At 41.5% G+C, this 18,941-nt stretch overlaps 1 protein-coding gene and 1 pseudogene across 1 annotated transcript; one reads left to right on the top strand and one right to left on the bottom strand.

Moving 5' to 3' along the window:
- The first annotated feature begins 742 nt into the window (after positions 1-742).
- LOC120468092 (uncharacterized) lies at positions 743-2,687 on the top strand. Its single transcript, XM_089127734.1, has 2 exons — positions 743-865; positions 1,236-2,687. Exon 2 carries the CDS (start codon positions 1,250-1,252, stop codon positions 2,261-2,263), a length of 1,014 nt encoding a protein of 337 aa, XP_088983860.1. The 5' UTR covers positions 743-865; positions 1,236-1,249; the 3' UTR covers positions 2,264-2,687.
- Positions 2,688-3,910: 1,223 nt separating this feature from the next.
- LOC120468075 (immunoglobulin lambda constant 7 pseudogene) lies at positions 3,911-15,917 on the bottom strand (annotated as a pseudogene).
- Positions 15,918-18,941: the final 3,024 nt, after the last annotated feature.

Consider the following 18,941-nt stretch of genomic DNA (forward strand, 5'->3'; position numbering starts at 1 on the left):
ACTTAGACCTGAGTGCAAAAATGGAGGCTCTATCCCCTTCCAGAGCTGAAATATCGAAACTCAAAAATCGGGCCCGAAAAAAAAAACGACAGTGGTACCCCTTACGTTTTTTTTTTGGGCGAAAAATTAAGTTAGGCCACTTAGGCCGGAGTTTTTAGAAATAATCTGTGATAAAAATGATGTGTTCGTGTAAACGAGAGGCCAATCCGCAGGAAAATATCTGCATTTTCCCGTCGTGTAAACATGCCTGAGTGGATTTTTATCATTCTAGGGTGGTTTTGCTCACACACTGCCAACACACATTTATGTTCAAACACCACATAAAAGTAAATTTTGCATAATAGGTGAACATTGTGTGTGATTTCAGTCAGTCAGCTACACAGATTTACATTTCTGACAGAAACAGAGCAGCAGAAGAACCAATATTTTAGAGAGATCAGAGTATTTGTGCTTTCTCTCGCCATCATTCATGGGTTTCTTCTTTTACTGAGGATATGAATAAACGCTAGTGAACTTTAATAGTGAAAGCGTCAGATATAAAGCATTTTCACATTACTTCAGTCGTCGTAGTTGAGCCCAACCATTAGTGAAAGTTAGACTGGTTTTTCACTCTATCATTGTTGGTTCATTGTGTGTTTAAGGTCATTCCAGTTTCACACGTTGGGTCAAATAGTGTGTGTGTAATCTCAGGCATTTCCTCCGTTAGATCAACAAGCTTTAAGATGTGTGTTTCTCCAGTGTGTGCAGTGAATGAAGAGCTCTTTAAACACGGCAGTGGAAACTTGTGAAACATCTGTCAGTCTGTGTGTTATTCCACAAACTTCTGCTTTGACCTGCAGACCAAACACACACTCCTGTCAGTAATGTAAGTTCTTCAAGATTTATTCCTCCTTTAATAAACCATTGTACACTTGCAGCTGTGCTGGACTGAATATTCACAACAACAGCATTCTTGCTTCTGTCATATTGTTCACATGGAGGATTTACAAACTTTAATCTGACATTTCATGTATTTCAAGCTTTCTAACATTACACACACTCCTCTAAACAACATGTCAAGCAAACTGAGCAAACTTTCAACAATCACACAGAAAACAACTTATGTGTTATTATTATATATTATTGAGTTATTATTTACACATTATTTTCCCTGTTGGTTTTAATAAAGATAAATATATGTTTACAATAGTAAATGAAAGCATGTTTTTTAAACTAATGACTGGTTTGTTATTTAGTGCCTGTGAAGACAATGGGACAAAACACCAGCATCAGCGGATCAGGTGGAGGAGGTTATAATATCAGCGGATCAGGTGGAGGAGGTTATAATATCAGCGGATCAGGTGGAGGAGGTTATAATATCAACGGATCGGGTGGAGGTTATGATGAACGGATCCGTCAAATGAGGGAATTTTACAGGAAACTTGATGCTGCAGAACCAATCATTTTCAGGACCATTGCCGGCATTGAGATTGTAGTCATGATCGTAACTCTGTGTGCGTTGTGTGCTCTTCTCAAATCTCAGCGCTCCACTCCAGTGTTTGTTATTCATTTGATTCTGTCAGATCTCATTCAGATCATTTGTATATTAACAGACACAATCACAGAGTCAGAGAAGGTGGATAGGGCATATTTGTATAGTTTGATTGTGGGTCTGTATTTTATGGCATGTGTTGCTCTTGAACGATATCTTCTGGTTTCTCATCCTATCTGGTACAGAACTCATCATTCACTGAAAGTCTGCTGTGTTATTTCTGTGATCGTCTGGTTTGTTCCTCTGATCTTTGCAGACTTTAACTACTATCGGCTGTTTACACCTCTGTCCCGAGCGATCGCCTTTTTAATCCCCTACCCGATAATCATTCTGTGTTTTATCGGCACTTGTCTCGGTCTTTCACGCTCAATATCTCTTACTTCTGTAAAGCGCAAAAAGAATTTGGGCAGTTTGTTCCTGGTGCTTCTGACTTACACTTTTCTCATTCTCCCCAACATAATCCTGATCATTATACAGGAGTTTTTCCATGATTACTTTTATTCTTTCTATGATTTGCTTGTTATATTTTGGAGTTTGTCTGAATGTCTCCTGTTTCTGAACCCGCTGGCTGACTGTGTCCTGTACATGTTCATCAGGCCTGATGTCGGAGGGTTAATGAAGTCTGTTCACTGCTGTTGTAGAACTGACACACATCAGGATTCGACACACACACACGGGACGAACACTCTGGAGTCAGTAGTGCAGCGTTTGCCTGCTGTGTTTCAGTGCTAAAGCCTGCGTCTCATTCACGGACCTGCACTTCAGTTTCAACATCATGAAGTCAATGCCATTCTGTTCACTCACACACCCGTCCTTTCTATGGCATTCAGCTTTATTAGAGACAACTCTTGATTCATCAATTGCTCATAAAACACATGCGGTGAACAGAGTTTTATTAAAGATGTGTTGATGTAGTGTTGATGCTTCTGCTGGCGTTCTGGATCAGCAGGACTTTATCATACGATGGAGAGGAGGGTTGTATAAAGCACGGTTTATTCTCTCTTCATTCCCCCGATAGACTGACAGATCAACAACATCAAGTAGTTTCAGCTCGTAGTCTTGCTTGTGTTCCTAATGCATCTACATTATACTCTTTTACCTAATAACTACTAATCACGCTATTATTCATGTATTACTAATGTATTACAAAGATGCTTCACTCAAAATGGGGGACAAATAAGGATTGGAGCCTAAAATAAAACATTTCTCTCTCTCATTCAAATGGGCTGTTTGGGCGGCGAGATCAGTCGTACATGTCAAGGAATAGAGGGGTCCAGAGAATATAGCAGGTAAATCTTTTAATGAAAAATAAGACACCGCCTCACAGGCTAAATAAACAGAAAAGGTCTCTTTCGCAAAAGGAAAACTGAGTGATGCTATTCTAATAGTTCAAACGAAGAGCGACAACCTCAGCCGGAGAACCTAAAGGCTCGGATGTAATGAAGTCAGGACAGCGGGCTTGAAGGCGGACCCTCTGCTACACTCCACGGTGATGGCTGGGTACGGCACAGAAGTGGTAAAACACAGCAGTAGATAACTGTGACGTTCTGACACTCAAGACAGGACAGGACTGGGGAGACAACTGTCTATGTAGCGATCAAACGTGCATGAAGCTCAAACAATAATCTGACAAATCAGACAAGAAAGAGAGAGCTAGAAGTAGCATGGAAATAAGGGGAAGATAGAGAACAGGTGTGTAGTTGATGAGAACATGAGAGTCAGCTGACGGTAATGAGAGGAAGTGATAATGGGTGTGTGTGTGTAAAAGGGGAAAAAGAAGAAATGACGTAGCATAACCAGCAGAGGGAGACAAAGGAAAGAAAACAGAAGGAAAGAACCAGGATCATGACAATATTGACACCATCGGCTGATTATTGATCTTGAGCTTGTTTATGATATTTTTATATAATTAAGTTTGTAACCTCCTATAAATTTAATAATCAGTTTTTCTGCACTGCTTCACTAATGTAGAAGTGAAAGTGTTCCAGTCCAGATGATGTGACCAATCAGAGAGTGAGACTGAAAGCCCATTTGCATTGTCAGGGTGGAGTGATTGTGATCTCTCAGAATAGAGCAGCTCTGTCTCCAGAGACCATGTTCAAACCCCAAGAGCTTTATTTGACATTTACTGCCACATCAACCTTCTGAAAAGCTCCTGCATCTTCATCTGTTAGTTGAATGATGTTGTCAGACACAAAGTGAACTTGTTGAGAAGCTTTATTGAATGTTGCAGCAAACACACACACACACACACACACACACACACACACACACTGTTTGAGTATTGAGTTGTAAAGCACTCCAGCTGCAGCACTAGACTCATGTGAATCCTGCCTGACACAGGACACTCAGATACGGCTCATCTTCAGGAGAGAAACATCAGCACTCAGAGCTCTTGTGGAACGAGACCTCATGAGGAGCTCCATCATGTGTTACTCTGCAGACGTACAGCTCTCCCTCTTCCCAGCGTGCTTTGCTGAGGGTCAGGACGCTACTGCGGCTGTAGCGGCCGTCCTGCTGGCTCTCTGCGCTGGTCAGAACCCCCTCGGTGACCTCTGACCCGTCCAGTGTCCAGCTCACCAGCGCCCCCTGTGGAGAGTAAGAGCTGAGCAGGCAGAGCAGTGCGGCTGAGTCTCCAGAGATCTGCAGAGAAGAGGGCGGCAGCAGAGACACTGAGGGCTTCACTGTGGGACCAGCTGCAGGAGACACACACACACACACACACCTCATCAATCAAACTAAACATTGGAATACACAGACTGCTTTCATTCAATTTAATTGGATAGCCCAAAATAAAGTTAGTTTGTACTTAAAGGTGGAATACCTAAGATTTTGCAATAAAATATCCCCAAATCATAAGGCCAGTGTTATATATTTAGTTAAAATGATAACTTACAATATTCCAAATGTTTCAAACAATGTTTAAATCGCGAAAAAATTGAGATTTTAACCAAGGAAACGGGGCGTGTGAGCAGGGGTGAGCTGGGAGTCGCCAGTCAATCGCGTCATATCCGCTTACCTCGGTTTCCGCTCGTACTGCGTGTAGTCCTGGACAAATGCGGAATTTGTAGTTATTAACGATAAAGGGTGCCATGTGCGTAGTATAGTGCCGTTTTTTCATATAGCGTTCTATATGACGTTAAAGGATGAGAACGGGCTGGCCAGTCAGTTCGATGCTATTGTGTAAAACAAACATGTGTTAAAAAAATATAGGCGAAATACCTTTCAGAAACTTTTGTAAGAGCCGTGTGTGGTGAGGTTCTGCTTGCCTCTCTTCATCGCCGCTTTCTGGGTCTGATTCTGGCTCTGATACTGCAGTATCAACACCATTATTTACATTGACAGCAACACACATGCAACTCTCGCCCGTAAAGGTAATGGGCGTGAATTTCCGGACAACGTGCACTACAGTTTAGCCAATCACAATCACACCGGCCCAAACTAACCAATCTGAGCCCATTGCCTGTTTCTGGGGGGATGGTTTCATAGACTCAGGAAGTCCACCGGTCGTTCAAATGACAGAGGAGAAAGCAGCTTACAATAAAGATGAAATTTATGAAAAATAAGACTTTTTAAAAAAGAAAAACCATGAATACATGTTATACCGCACCCCATAAACACAATCATGCAAAGAAAAAAAGCTGTAAAGCACCCCTTTAACTAGAGAACATTAGGGTGCCAAAGTTGGGTCCCAATATGGCATGTGCATGCAAATATATTTCTTTAGATTATGAATCCAATATTGTTTTAACTGTCAGTGGCTGCAGGTTGTCAAAGGAGTCACTATAGGCAATTTACATATGTTTATCAAACACACCATCCATTGTTGACCACTGGTAACTTTCAATTTCGTGTTCCATGACACACCCGTGTTTGCTTTCTCATGCATATCTGCATTGGTGCTTTGGTCAAAAAGCTCAAGTGAAAAGCCTTGTGAGATGTTAAAAATTGTTTTGTCCCTGAAGGAATGACACTTTTCCTATAGACATCCTGAATAATACATGAAATAATCAATTTTGTTAATATACTGTGTTAATTGATTAAAATATATTGATTAATACATAAGGAATTGTCACTTCTCGTATATTGAAAAATGCATTTACAGTATATGTACACAGTAATATGTCATTAGTTGAGTGTACTTAGAAATCATGAGAAAAACAATTTTCTTGAATTTCTGAAGGATGTTTTACTCAAATTTGTAAGTTTATAATATAACAACGTACAAAAGAGTGTCAAGACTGTGCATGTCTGAAACGCAACTGAATAAATTAAATTAATTAAAGTAGTAGAAATTACTGCAATACAGGTATTACCTTTTAAATAAAACCACATGCAGCATATTCTCAATGTTTTTTGGTCTATTGGACTTAAGGAAAGGTTCCACTTTTCAGCACAACGGTGATCTTAGAAACCCTTTAAATCACAACAGAACAGTAAACACTAAATGATTTCCATTACACAAGAGTAGATGTTAAAACGTCATGCTCATTTGTACTCGGATTTCGTCAAGATTAGCAAAATTAAGGCTACGTTCACACTGCAGGCTGAAACGACCTAATTCAGATTTTTTTGCCCCTATGCGACCTGTATCTGATTTTTTCATGACAGTCTGAACGACACAGATCCGATCTATTCAAATGCGACCCAGGCCACTTGGGTATGTGGTCCAAATCCGATATGTATCCGATCTTTTGAAATGCGACTTCAATCTGAACGGCCAGGTCACATATATCCGACCCGCACGTCATTGCACGCACCAGTAGCTAGCCAATACACGCTAACTGTTGTGCCTGAACGCGTTCAATGAACGATAGTGCATGAACGCGTTCATATACTGTTACTGCCTGATGAACATTACTGTGAACACATTCTGGTGTCTGTGAACGTGCGCTCTCTGTCAGTTTAACTTTGTACAGTAGGGTGCCAGATTTCTATAGAACCTTTCAGGTGAAAACCTGGCTAAAACACATGTAAACATGCCTTAAAATGTAGCGAAAAAACATTCAATCTGACAACACCAGCCACCAGTGTCACACCGCGGGCGTCGGTGACAAAGCAAGGAGCGCAGAGGACGCGCACTATCAATTAAACGGATTTTATGACGAGGTCGGTTAGGATCAGAAAAATCTTACATTTATGTGCAAACTTTGCCCGTCGATAAAATAATTGTTGTCTGTGTTTGTATATGGGCTGTGGCAATAATAATAATAAAACAAAAGCTCGCAACATATGGAAAAAAAGAACTATTCCGCAAACAACAAGTGACGTCGTTGACCATTGATTACTCTTCTGCACATGCGGGTCACTTCTGGGTCATTTCACGTTCACACAGGAGATCACAAAAGGTCGCATTTAATTGGAAATGTGAACGGCCTTGCCAAAAAATCGAATTTTTTCAAAAAATCGGAATTCAGCATTAAGCCCTGCAGTGTGAACGTAGCCTAAGATGTAGCTTCACAGTAAACTATATTTCTCCATCCATTTATGCTTCTTTCCACATGGTGATGTGAATCTTCTTCTGTCTGGCATTAACGGCTGCAGTGTACTTGGCGCGTCAGCACACACGTCGGCTGCAACTACAGTGTGGTTTCCCCAGTGACCAGCACCACAACCGTCTGGATTGAGCCGAGTAAGGGACATCTCTAGGGTCTTCAAGTTGGCACCTTCCGTCCTCAGTGTTTCGTTGACTAGCCCAGTGCAGTTTCTGTGGCAACGGTTCCGTATGGCATACCACCTACCGCAAAACTCAATATCTGCCCAAACACCACCCGTCATTCATGCAATATACACAGGGAAGCAATGACTGTAAATACTAATAAACCAACAGACTCTTCAAGTTCTTCAAGAATTCTATAAAACCGTAGCGTGGCGGCCTGTACACAGCCAGTCAGAATCTTTCCTTCTCAACCACAGCCAGTTGCTGCTCCTCTCTGCTGCTTTAGATAAGTTCTTTACTGTGTGACGCAACTCTTGGCCACTGAATCCGACGTCTCTGAGGAACCGGGTTATAGATTGTGCCACAAATCTCGACAGCCCACTTCCACTGGATAAACCTGTACTATCCATCCTCGCTGTTCTGCTTCAGTGGCCAGATGAGCATACCGCAGTTTCTCATATGCCTCATTTACCGCATCCTCCCATGGCACTGTTAAACTGTAAACGGTTGAACAATGCATGCTGATCCAGACCACAAAACAATATCTGGTCGGAGGATAGTGGTAGTAACCTCAGGTGGAAGAATAAGCCATTGATCAAGATCAGCCAGCATCTTCCAGTCCTTAGCAGCCTCCAGTTGTCCTGGGCGAGAATTGGTGTTAACACCATTTCTTGGTGGTTGCTCGCCTGGGCGGAGGAATATTGCCTTCTTCGTGTAATGTTTTTTTAGAACAGGCGGCAACTTATTGGTCATACTATGCTTGACTTCCAATGCTAAAGCCAAACATTGCAATACTTGGTCATGGCGCCAACTAAACCGACCAATAACCAAATCAGTATCACCTTCACACACATGCAAGGCACATCTCAAGATAATCCACAAGTCAAGCCCCGCCCCTTTGCTTTTGGACACTCACGAAAATAAACAACAAAAACATATACATAGAATGATTAACTACACAATTCACTGTAGAAACACTAATACAAAATAACAAAAATACAAAAATTAAAGGGGGGGGGGGTTGATTGCGATTTCAGTTTTTTCATTTTAAATAGTGTGTAATGTTGCTGTTGGTGCATGAACAGCCCCACTGGGGTTGGATGCCATGGTACAGGCCTGGCCGAGGCTTTGCCTGTACGCATTTCCCCCGATCGCTCTGCTCCCGGAAGTCCTGGAGAGGGTCCGTCAGGAGGGCATCAGTCTACTTCTGGTTGCCCCAAGATGGCCAACGCGAGTATGGTTTTAGGACATAATATCACTCCTCATAGCTCCGCCGTGGCCGATTCCTCTGAGGAGGGATCTGTTGTCTCAGGCGGAGGGCACAATCTTCCACCCTCGCCCAGAGCTGTGGAAACTGTGGGTCTGGCCTCTGAGGGGGTTCAGTACCTGAATGCTGGCTTATCAGCTGGAGTGGTCGAAACCATACTTAGCTCTAGGGCTCCGTCTACCAGGAGATTATATGGCCTCAAGTGGAATGTGTTTGTTACTTGGTGTAGAGAACAGGGGTTAGATCCAGTAAACTGCCCGGTGGCTTCAGTTCTGGAATTTCTCCAAGATCGCTTCTCTGCGGGTCTCTCCCCATCCACTCTTAAGGTGTACATGGCTGCCATTTTGGCTTTCTACGCGCCAATAGATGGTGGACCTCTGGGGAGGTTCATTAGGTTTCTCCGTGGTGCTTGGAGGATGAGGCCGGCGACCAGGTCCAGGGTTCCGGCCTGGGACCTGGCAATAGTTCTGGAAGGGTTATCCTTGGCCCCCTTCGAACCTTCAGAGTCGGCTTCGCCTAAGGACTTAACACTAAAAATGGTCTTTCTTTTAGAGATTACCTCACTTAAGAGGGTGGGAGATCTCCAGGCCCTGGCGGTAACGCCAGCTTGCTTGGAGTTTGCCCCTGGCAGAGTAAAGGCCTTTTTGCACCCGAGTCCAGGCTACGTGCCTAAAGTTCCTTCAAATACGGCTCGTTCTATAGTCCTTCAGGCTTCCATCCTCCACCTCATGTGTCGGTGGAAGAAGAGAGGCTTCACTTGCTCTGCCCCATCAGAGCTTTGAGTGTATACCTTGAAAGGTCCGCTTCTTGGAGAAGGTCGGACCAGTTGTTAGTATGTTTTGGGTCACCTAAGAGGGGGCTCCCGGCAACTAAACAGACTATTAGTAACTGGATTGTCCAGGCTATTACTGAGGCTTACGAGGTGCGCGGGTTGCCTTCACCTTTGGCCTTAAGGACTCACTCAACTCTAGGCATGGCTTCCTCTAGGGCCCTTCTTTCGGGAGTCCCTCTGCAGGAGATCTGTGAGGCAGCCGGCTGGGCTACCCCTCATACTTTCATTAGATTTTACAGTCTCCACCTTCCCAGTACGCCCGGTGCACACATACTCAGCCCTTGCTGAAGTGCCTACACAGTTTCACTCCGGGGCGGGTTTGTTCGGTGCGTGGCCTAGTGGGCACTCGTTCCCCAAAGAGTCGATTTTATCGATGCAGTGTTGAGTTCCCTCGATAGGGAACGTCTCGGGTTCTGACTATAACCCTTGTTCCCTGAGAAGGGAACGAGACACTGCGTCATGTTGCCATGCCCCTTAAGATCCTTGAGCGTCTTGCTTCATCGCGAGGCTAGTGTGTGTTGTGACAGCGTCACTTTTATACTTCCGGGTATGCCGTCACATGTTACGTCATGACGCAACATCAATCAGGATTGGATTAGTTTCATTCATACTTCAGAGGCGCACGCTTAGGGAGCGTCCCCAAAGAGTCGATTTTATCGACGCAGTGTCTCGTTCCCTTCTCAGGGAACTAGGGTTATAGTCAGAACCCGAGACGTTCTATGTTATGATTGTACTGTACAATTAAATACAATCGTTGCTGAGTCTGCATTCTGAAAACTTTACCTCAGGGCATCCGTTAACTGAATGAATTGAGAATCTCACCTGAAAAATCTAATAAAATTGTAATTCAAGCAGCTGATATCTGTAAATTAATGCAAAACTAAATGCATATTGCAGCATAGGGCGAAGTCAGGATCCTTAGCAACGATTTGAGACAAAAATAATTCAAATTTTATATAAAACTATGTAAATGGCACTCTGTGGCGCAGCAGGATTTTGAACACGGTCCTGAGCCGTTGCTGGGCGCCGCAGACAGACGCCGAATGGCACCGCCGGTGTGTGTACACTTATAGAGAATAATGAGTTCGAATTTTAAAGACGTGGCGCGACGCGGCGCTGAGCTTCTCGTCCGGTGTGCGACCACCTTAACGTTAATTTTGTGAAACTGTAGCTGTGGTTGAATACTTACACGACATGAAAAGATGTGTCAAATATACATTAAATAGATTTTTTGTATTTTTATAAAGTTACCAAAAAGGAGGACCAGCCACGTCAATTCCTTGCAAGAGACCTGGAATGCCCCTTCAAACCCTCTCCTCCATAGCTTGACTCGTACAGTAACACCTGTGATAACTAATTTACTTTTAAACCTTACATTTCTTGCGGTTATTTCAGTTTAATGAAAAACAAGCATATCATTAAACGCAACATTTATAGAAATCGAACTTTACCTCATCCATGACAACTAATTTTCGATTCCCGTCTGACTGATTTATCCACGGTGGAGTTGAAAACAACAGTTTCCATCATTCCGCGTTCTTTCGCGTCATCATCAAGCGAAGCGACTTCTAGCGCATATAATCTTAGGTATTGTAGCTTTAAAGGAACTACCTAGATAAGTTGTTTCTTTAAGTAATAATTTAATTCTGCATTACTTCGTGGTTGGAATAAAGTATGTTATTATGTTGCAATGTTGCAAAGACAGAACCCTAACCAAAAGGCTTCAAAGAAAGGGGAAATGTTGTGTCTGCTGAGTTAATGTGTAGCCACTAGATGGCAGGAGAGGAGAGAGAAAGAGAAGAGTAGTAAAGAGAAGAAAATATACACACTCGTGCCTGCTTCTTTATTTTCATGATAAGAGATATAAAACATCACCAATGCCAACGCTGTTTGTGTATATATAGTAGCCAGTCAGTTCGATGCTATTGTGTAAAACAAACGTGTTAAAAAAAATATAGGCGAAATACCTTTCAGAAACTTTTGTAAGAGCCGTGTGTGGTGAGGTTCTGCTTGCCTCTCTTCATCGCTGCTTTCTGGGTCTGATTCTGGCTCTGATACTGCAGTATCAACACCATTATTTACATTGACAGGAACACACATGCAACTCTCGCCCGTAAAGGTAATGGGCGTGAATTTCCGGACAACGTGCACTACAGTTTAACCAATCACAATCACACCGGCCCAAACTAACCAATCTGAGCCCATTGCCTGTTTCTGGGGGAGTGGTTTCATAGACTCAGGAAGTCCACCGGTCGTTCAAATGACAGAGGAGAAAGCAGCTTACAATAAAGGTGAAATTTATGAAAAATGAGACTTTTTAAAAAAAGAAAAACCACGAATACATGTTATACCGCACCCCATAAACACAATCATGCAAAGAAAAAAAGCTGTAAAGCACCCCTTTAACTAGAGAACATTAGGGTGCCAATGTTGGGTCCCAATACGGCATGTGCATGCAAATATATTTCTTTAGATTATGAATCCAATGTTGTTTTAACTGTCAGTGACTGCAGGTTGTCAAAGGAGTCACTATAGGCAATTTACATATGTTTTTCAAACACACCATCCATTGTTGACCACTGGTAACTTTCAATTTCATGTTCCATGACACACCCGTGTTTGCTTTCTCATGCATATCTGCATTGGTGCTTTGGTCAAAAAGCCTTGTGAAAAGTGAAAAGCCTTGTGAGATGTAAAAAATTGTTTTGTCCCTGAAGGAATGACAATTTGCCTATATACATCCTGAATAATACATGAAATAATCAAGTTTGTTAATATACTGTGTTAATTGATTAAAATATATTGATTAATGCATAAGGAATTGTCGCTTCTCACATATTGAAAAATGCATTTACAGTATATGTACACAGTAATATGTCATTAGTTGAGTGTACTTAGAAATCATGAGAAAAACAATTGGCTTGAATTTCTGAAGGATGTTTTACTCAAAGTTGTAAGTTTATAATATAACAACGTACAAAAGAGTGTCAAGACTGTGCATGTCTGTGAAATGTGTTTTTGTCGGATGCCTTCTCCTTATCGCATGGCTGTCGTCAGGGTTGCCCTTCTTCCCCTGCGCTCTTTTCAATTGCAATTAAACCACTGGCTATTGCCCTGCGATCAGACATATCCATCACCGGCATAAAAATTGGAATGGAAGAGCATAAGCTTGCACTCTATGCAGACGACTTATTAGTATTTATTTCTAAACCTATTACATCATTTCCCTCATTATTGACTAATCTTAAAAAACACTATACAAATTGCAATACAACGTGCAACTATACAACGTGCTATATCGGGATACAAAATTAATTACTCAAAAAGTGAAGCTTTCCCAATCCATATGACAAATCATCACATTACTCAACTTCCAGTTCAATTTAAATGGTGCTCTGGGGGCTTCAAATACTTGGGAATCAATATCTGTAGCACTTGTGACAAAATATATGAAGAAAATTACTCCTCATTGCTTAATAAATCTAAAAAAGAGTTACTAAGATGGATGGACCTCCCCTTATCCCTGATTGGCAGGATTAACACAATAAAAATGAATCTACTACCCAAATTTATTTACCTATTCCAGTGTTTACCACTGAAGGTCCCTATGTCATTTTTTCAAAGAATTAGATAAATCACTTACTTCCTTCCTGTGGCACAACAAAACACAGAGTTAAACTTCTTACTTTACAGGCACCTTATTCCAAAGGCGGCTTGAATCTCCCAAATTTTAAATTGTATTATTTGGCTGCACAACTTCATGCCTTGTGGATGTGGTTTCACTGCAGAGCAGATGAAGTAAAATGGATGTCAATCAAACAATTTGAATTACAGGACAATCCATTAACTATCATACCATTTTTGGATTCTAAAAAGAAACTAAAAACAAATCACACAAAACTCAATAATTTCTGCCACATTTAACGCCTGGCAGCAATTACATGCATTAATTGTAATGGATGAGCAGAGCAGACTTTTACATTAGTTTATAATGGTTATTATTTATTATAAAAACAGCAAAACGATAGTTTAAGCGAACGTGAGTGTACAGTGTAGCGGTGGAATATTCTATTGTAATCTCACCCCCACGCTCAGTCATGGCAATATCGCGAGACAGCTTTTCACTCAACAGGAAATCTCGTCATGTTTTAGTCTCGCGAGATCTCGTGGCACGAGATCTCGTCACACCCCTACAAATTACCACTCAGAAACGTTTTGTAAGAGCCGTGTGTGGTGAGCTTCTGCTTGCCTCTCTTCATCGCCGCTTTCTGGGTCTGATTCTGGCTCAAACTGATACTGAAGTATAGACACCATTATTTACATTTGATATGAACACATGCAACGTCGCCCGTAAAGGTAATGGATGTGAATTTTGCGGACAACGTGAACTACAGTTTAGCCAATTACACACCGGCCCAAACTAACCAATCTGAGCCCAGAGTCTGTTTCTGCGGGAGTGGTTTCATAGACTCAGGAAGTCCACCGGTCGTTCAAATGACAGGAGAGAAAGCGGCTTACAATAAATGTGAAATTTATGAAAAATAAGACTTTTAAAAAAAAAAAAAAAACACAAATACATGTTATACCGCACCCCACAAACACAATCATGCAAAGAAAAAAAGCAGTAAACCTCCCCTTTAACTAAATATTAAACACTTAAAAAGAAAAAAAAACCCACCACTCTCCTTGTACACATAAACACATGCACGTACACATACACTCACACATTCTAAAACTGTAGGACGGCAATATTCCTTCAGTCAACCTGCATTCAAAAGCAGTAACACTTTCTTGTTCGGCCGCAGCCAGAGTGGAACAATGAAAATGATGCAAATAGTTTTTAGTTGAGACAGCAGCAAAACAGCTGCGCTCTGCATGAGCGAACGTCAATGAGCGAATGTCGGGCAACCCCAGCACTGGAATCCTCCCCGCTACTCAACAGAATATACTACACGTCTGAAACGACATGTAATTAAAAGAAATATCATAGAGCATGACGCATGTATACAAATAACCTGCATACTTGGGGTGCGAGGAATCCCAGTCACGGCAGTCCAAAGGGAAAAATCAATCCGCACGTTGTAACAGAACACAAGGCACTTTGATTCACCCACTGCTCTATAAGGGTAGGATAGACGCTACAAACAACCACGTTCCTACCTGTGAAGACACTGCAGACACATCAGGAATGAAGATCGCTTTTTTAGACTTAATTTAGACGGTGTCGGCTCCTCGCGGTAGTGCACGGGTGAGGGGCGTGGCCGGTCATCTGGTGTCCGCCCTGACCTGTGCTGGTGACATTGACTTTGAATTGCTGCCTATTGCAATTTAATATTGTCACCGTCTATAGCAACACTCTCCCACATATAAAGCTATTGTAACTGTGTGTATTTCCTTCGTTGGTATAAGTACTAGTTGGTGGGTAATAGACAAGCAATGTACAGTTTTCTACAATCTTGCTGACAACATTTCTTTAGTCATTCGGCAGTCTTGCAGTCTGAACCCGCTGGAAATCCACACTTACAAATCCACCCAGCTCCTCCATGACTACTCGAAGTATCTTCTGTAAAATTAATGTTTTGTTCGTGTCCTAAGATTTTTAACTCAAATGTTTGTCCAGCCTCCTGGATGAGTTCTGACCAATTGGACACTGACTTTATTTTAGAGGTGCCATTTTTTCCCCTTCTATTTGTAAATCATGCGTTATCTGTGATCTCTTGACTTTCCAGCTCTGGCAGAGAGTACACAGATTACAGTTTAGGCCTTGTCTACACGGACACGGGTATTTTTATAACCAGAGTTTTCCCCTCCTGCGTTTAAAAAAACCCCTCCGTCCACATGAAAATGCAACAACAAGACAACAAGAGCTGTCAAGAGCATGCAACACCAGCAGGCGGCGATATAAACCTAACCGCAAAGCCACGTTAGCCAATCAGAAGCCGTCAGCGGTGCAAAAACTCCGGTTTCGATGTTTACACAACAACATTGCAACCGGCGTTTCAGAAAATACTCACCCTGGCAGGGGTTTTCAAAAATGTTTGGTTTCAGTGTCCTGATACTCGAACCACGTAAAAAAAAGTCACGGTTATAAAAATACCCGTGTCCGTGTGGACATGGCCTTAGACATGATACCTATTATACGTTCCTTCCGCTGTCAGTTTGAGTGTTGTGTATGAGTCCCGAGTCCCTCTCCCTCACTCCCACCGGCATATATACGGTCTCTCCACACCAATTACTGCAATCAGACACAGGTGTTCATCATCTGCGCTTGACCAGCTAACTCACCGCGCAGCTTCGACCTTTCTCTCCCGCTACAGACTTCGCAAAACCACTCCCCCCTCGCCATATATATATAAATATATAGATTGTAAACATAATACAGAATTAAGCAGTTGAACTGTTTGATAAGTCCTTCAAGAATTGTTTTGGGAGTCTCAATCTCTTTGGTTTTAAGAGATTTCAAACCAGGGGTTGTTCAAAGGTCCTTAAGAAGAAGGCGGTCTGTCTCACCCCTAATTTCCACCAACTGCAGAACGGCTGCGGATCGGCTCCGCTACGCGTAGGTTCCGTGCTCCGCCGTCCTTCAATACCTACCAGATCCGGATTTGTTGCGGAACGGCTGCGGCATGACTGACAGCTGAAGTCACGAGGACAATTTACTCATGATCGCGTGATATAACAGGATGTAGTTTATATAAAAAGAACTACAAAACCCGCAACAGATTGTTTCCATCCAGAGGAGTAGAGGGGAAACAACTCAGTGCTGACCTGATCTCTTTTTTGTGTGGAGATTATTGTGATTCTACCATGGGTAAGTACAATATGTATAATTATATAATCAACTTATAAAATGCTAAATGTTTATTTTGGGTTCCTTTTTGAATCTAGCCTATTGGGAAAGTAGTAGGTTGTGTAAATAAAGCTAATTGTTCTTGTTGGAAAATGAAAAAGTAAATAAAACAAAATTGGTGTGGTTTAAATTTTACTTATGAGTGACGATAATGTTTTGGTTTTGTTTCTTATTTAACCCAGCAATACTATTACGTTTGAACGAATCATCTGGACGATTAATTTGTGTTTCGTTCGCCCCTTAAATCCTACATAGGTTACCATTGTCTGAAGATAAATTTGAACTATATTTTCGTTCCGTAATGGTAAATGGTAAATGGACTGCATTTATATAGCGCTTTCATAGACCTAATGGCCACCAAAGCGCTTTACATTTGCCTCACATTCACCCATTCACACACTCATTCATACACCGACGGCGGTGTCAGCCATGCAAGGCGCCATCCAGCTCGTCGGGAACAGCCGGGGTTAGGTGTCTTGCTCATGGACACCTCGACACTTGGTCAGGTGGAACTGAGGATTGAACCACCAACCTTTCGGTTTGTAGACAACCCACATGAACCACTGAGCCACTGCCGCCCCGGCATGTATATCTGAATCTGAATCAGTATAAGGACTGATTACCTCAAAAATGTACATACTTACACAACTTTGATGGACTTTATTTAAATTAAATACGTACACCTCTTTAGATATTGCTTAACTGACTATCTTAATTGATTATAGCTAAGCTACCTTCTTATTTGATTATAGCTAAGCTACCTTAACGTGACTGTTGTTTTGTTGTCATTTTTGTTTCATTTTGTTTAGTTTTTTGGTCTTAGACCTTTCACTTAAAGGTGCCATGTGTAAGAATTGAGGTTAAAATATCAAAAAAAAAAATTAGCTACACACATCAAAAGAATGATATGAAAGAATAAGGTTGATGATGTCATTAAAAAAATAACAAGTTATAGTGCTGCAGAGATATTAACCTGAATAAGGATGCTAAATTACTAGCCCCGGCCCCGGTATGCGGGCGGGCAACATAACCACCAGTCAACTGCAATACACGAGTAACTCGCACGGCTTGTGGGTGTACTTGAACCTGTGAAGTACAGCTCACTACTACATTTCAGTTCAGGGAAGAGTTCAAAAAGTTATTGGTTGAGATTATGCATGAGGAATACATTTTGGTAAGTTGTAGCATACTGTATCTTTCAACAGTGTTTGTGTTTTTTTTACCATTGGCTTGTAGAGATGATCGGTTTACGTGCACTAGGGATCTGTCGTGTAACATTTACAAGCGCCAAAACAGTATTTATTGTTTGAATTGCGTAATAAAATTGACAGAATCTGAGAGCTGAGATTTTTTTTATACATCATAACTAACCTGCTCTGTCTAGTCTGTCGATCTCGGTGTCCACACAGTGAATTCGTGAGAGTTGGCAGCTCTGAATGGCGCTAGCTTGGTCAACATCAGCGAATGCTGTCTGTCAATTTAATTCAAACTAACAATAAAAATGTAATATGAACAAAACGAATACCGTAAAACTTCAAATAATAGCCCGGGCTTTTATTTTCCCATATCGTCAAAATGCTTCGGCTTGTATTTGAGACAGGCGTCTATGCAGGGGCGTAGCAATCATTTCAAAAGTGAGGGGGACAGAATGTCAAGCATTATACCTTTTTTTTTACAATTGCATACTGCATTTATATTGAATGGTAACACTTTACAATAAGGTTTCATTAGTTAACTATCTACCCATCTATCTATCTATCTATCTATCTATCTATCTATCTATCTGTTTTACTTAACCAAAACTGTCTCTCATATTGAAAACATTCAAACTTCATGCTTTTAAAACTTCTTCAAACTTTCTGGTTAGGCTTTTTAAAGAAAACTTAACGTTTGTCTACAAACTTTTTTTAATCTAATTGTAAAGTGTTACCTTATTATATGGTATACATCATGTACACATGTTACAAGTCAAGTGCAACGCTGCATGATTCAAGCAAATAAGTTAGATAATAGATAATGGCAAAAAAATTAGGCAAAGTTATTCATCAATGACAATGAGCAACCAAATTCGGATACCACATTACAACTTACAGTTCTTGACTTTTTTGCGAAAAAAGTGTGAAGTGTTTTTGGCGTTTTGAATTCATTTCGACCTTCGACGATGGATTCAGTGCGGGTGCGAGCACGGGCGTGTGGTCATGCACGAGCGCGAGTCACTGATTACCATGGCAACGTGAAACTGTGAAAGTCACGTGTAGATACAGTAGATAGACGATCTTTTCTCTTTGAATTTTTAAATCTGTATCTATAAATACACATTGGCTTGCGAAAACCTCAACATGTCGTGAACACTTCCCCTATGAAAAAGTGCGGGGGACAAATTTACATTTTATAAAATGTGGGGGGGACACGTCCCCCGCGTAATCTACGCCCTTGCGTCTATGAGACGACCTTTATAATTTGGTGTTGAGATGTTGTTCATTGAGTCTCTAATCTCTAAAAATCTCAAAATGCTCCTCGTGAAACTGCGGTCTTCCAACCTTTTACTATAGTGTCAATTGATTTGATTAATATGCGCGAGGGAGAGAGCAAAACAGTGCTTGTGTTGTTTGCGGCACAACTCACTTTCTGGAGGTATACTGCCCCCATCTGGTATGGAAATGGAGTATGATTTGATTATTTTTTTGACAGATGGCACCTTTAAACCTATGGTACAGGTTCCGCAAAAAATGGGCAGGTCAGTACTATTTAAATAAACAGTACTCATTCTAGAGACCACAGCTCATCTGTGAACATATACTG

This window comes from Pimephales promelas, chromosome 25 (genome assembly GCF_988280905.1).
Source record: "Pimephales promelas chromosome 25, fPimPro1.hap1.1, whole genome shotgun sequence".
NCBI classification, from domain to species: Eukaryota; Metazoa; Chordata; class Actinopteri; order Cypriniformes; family Leuciscidae; genus Pimephales; species Pimephales promelas.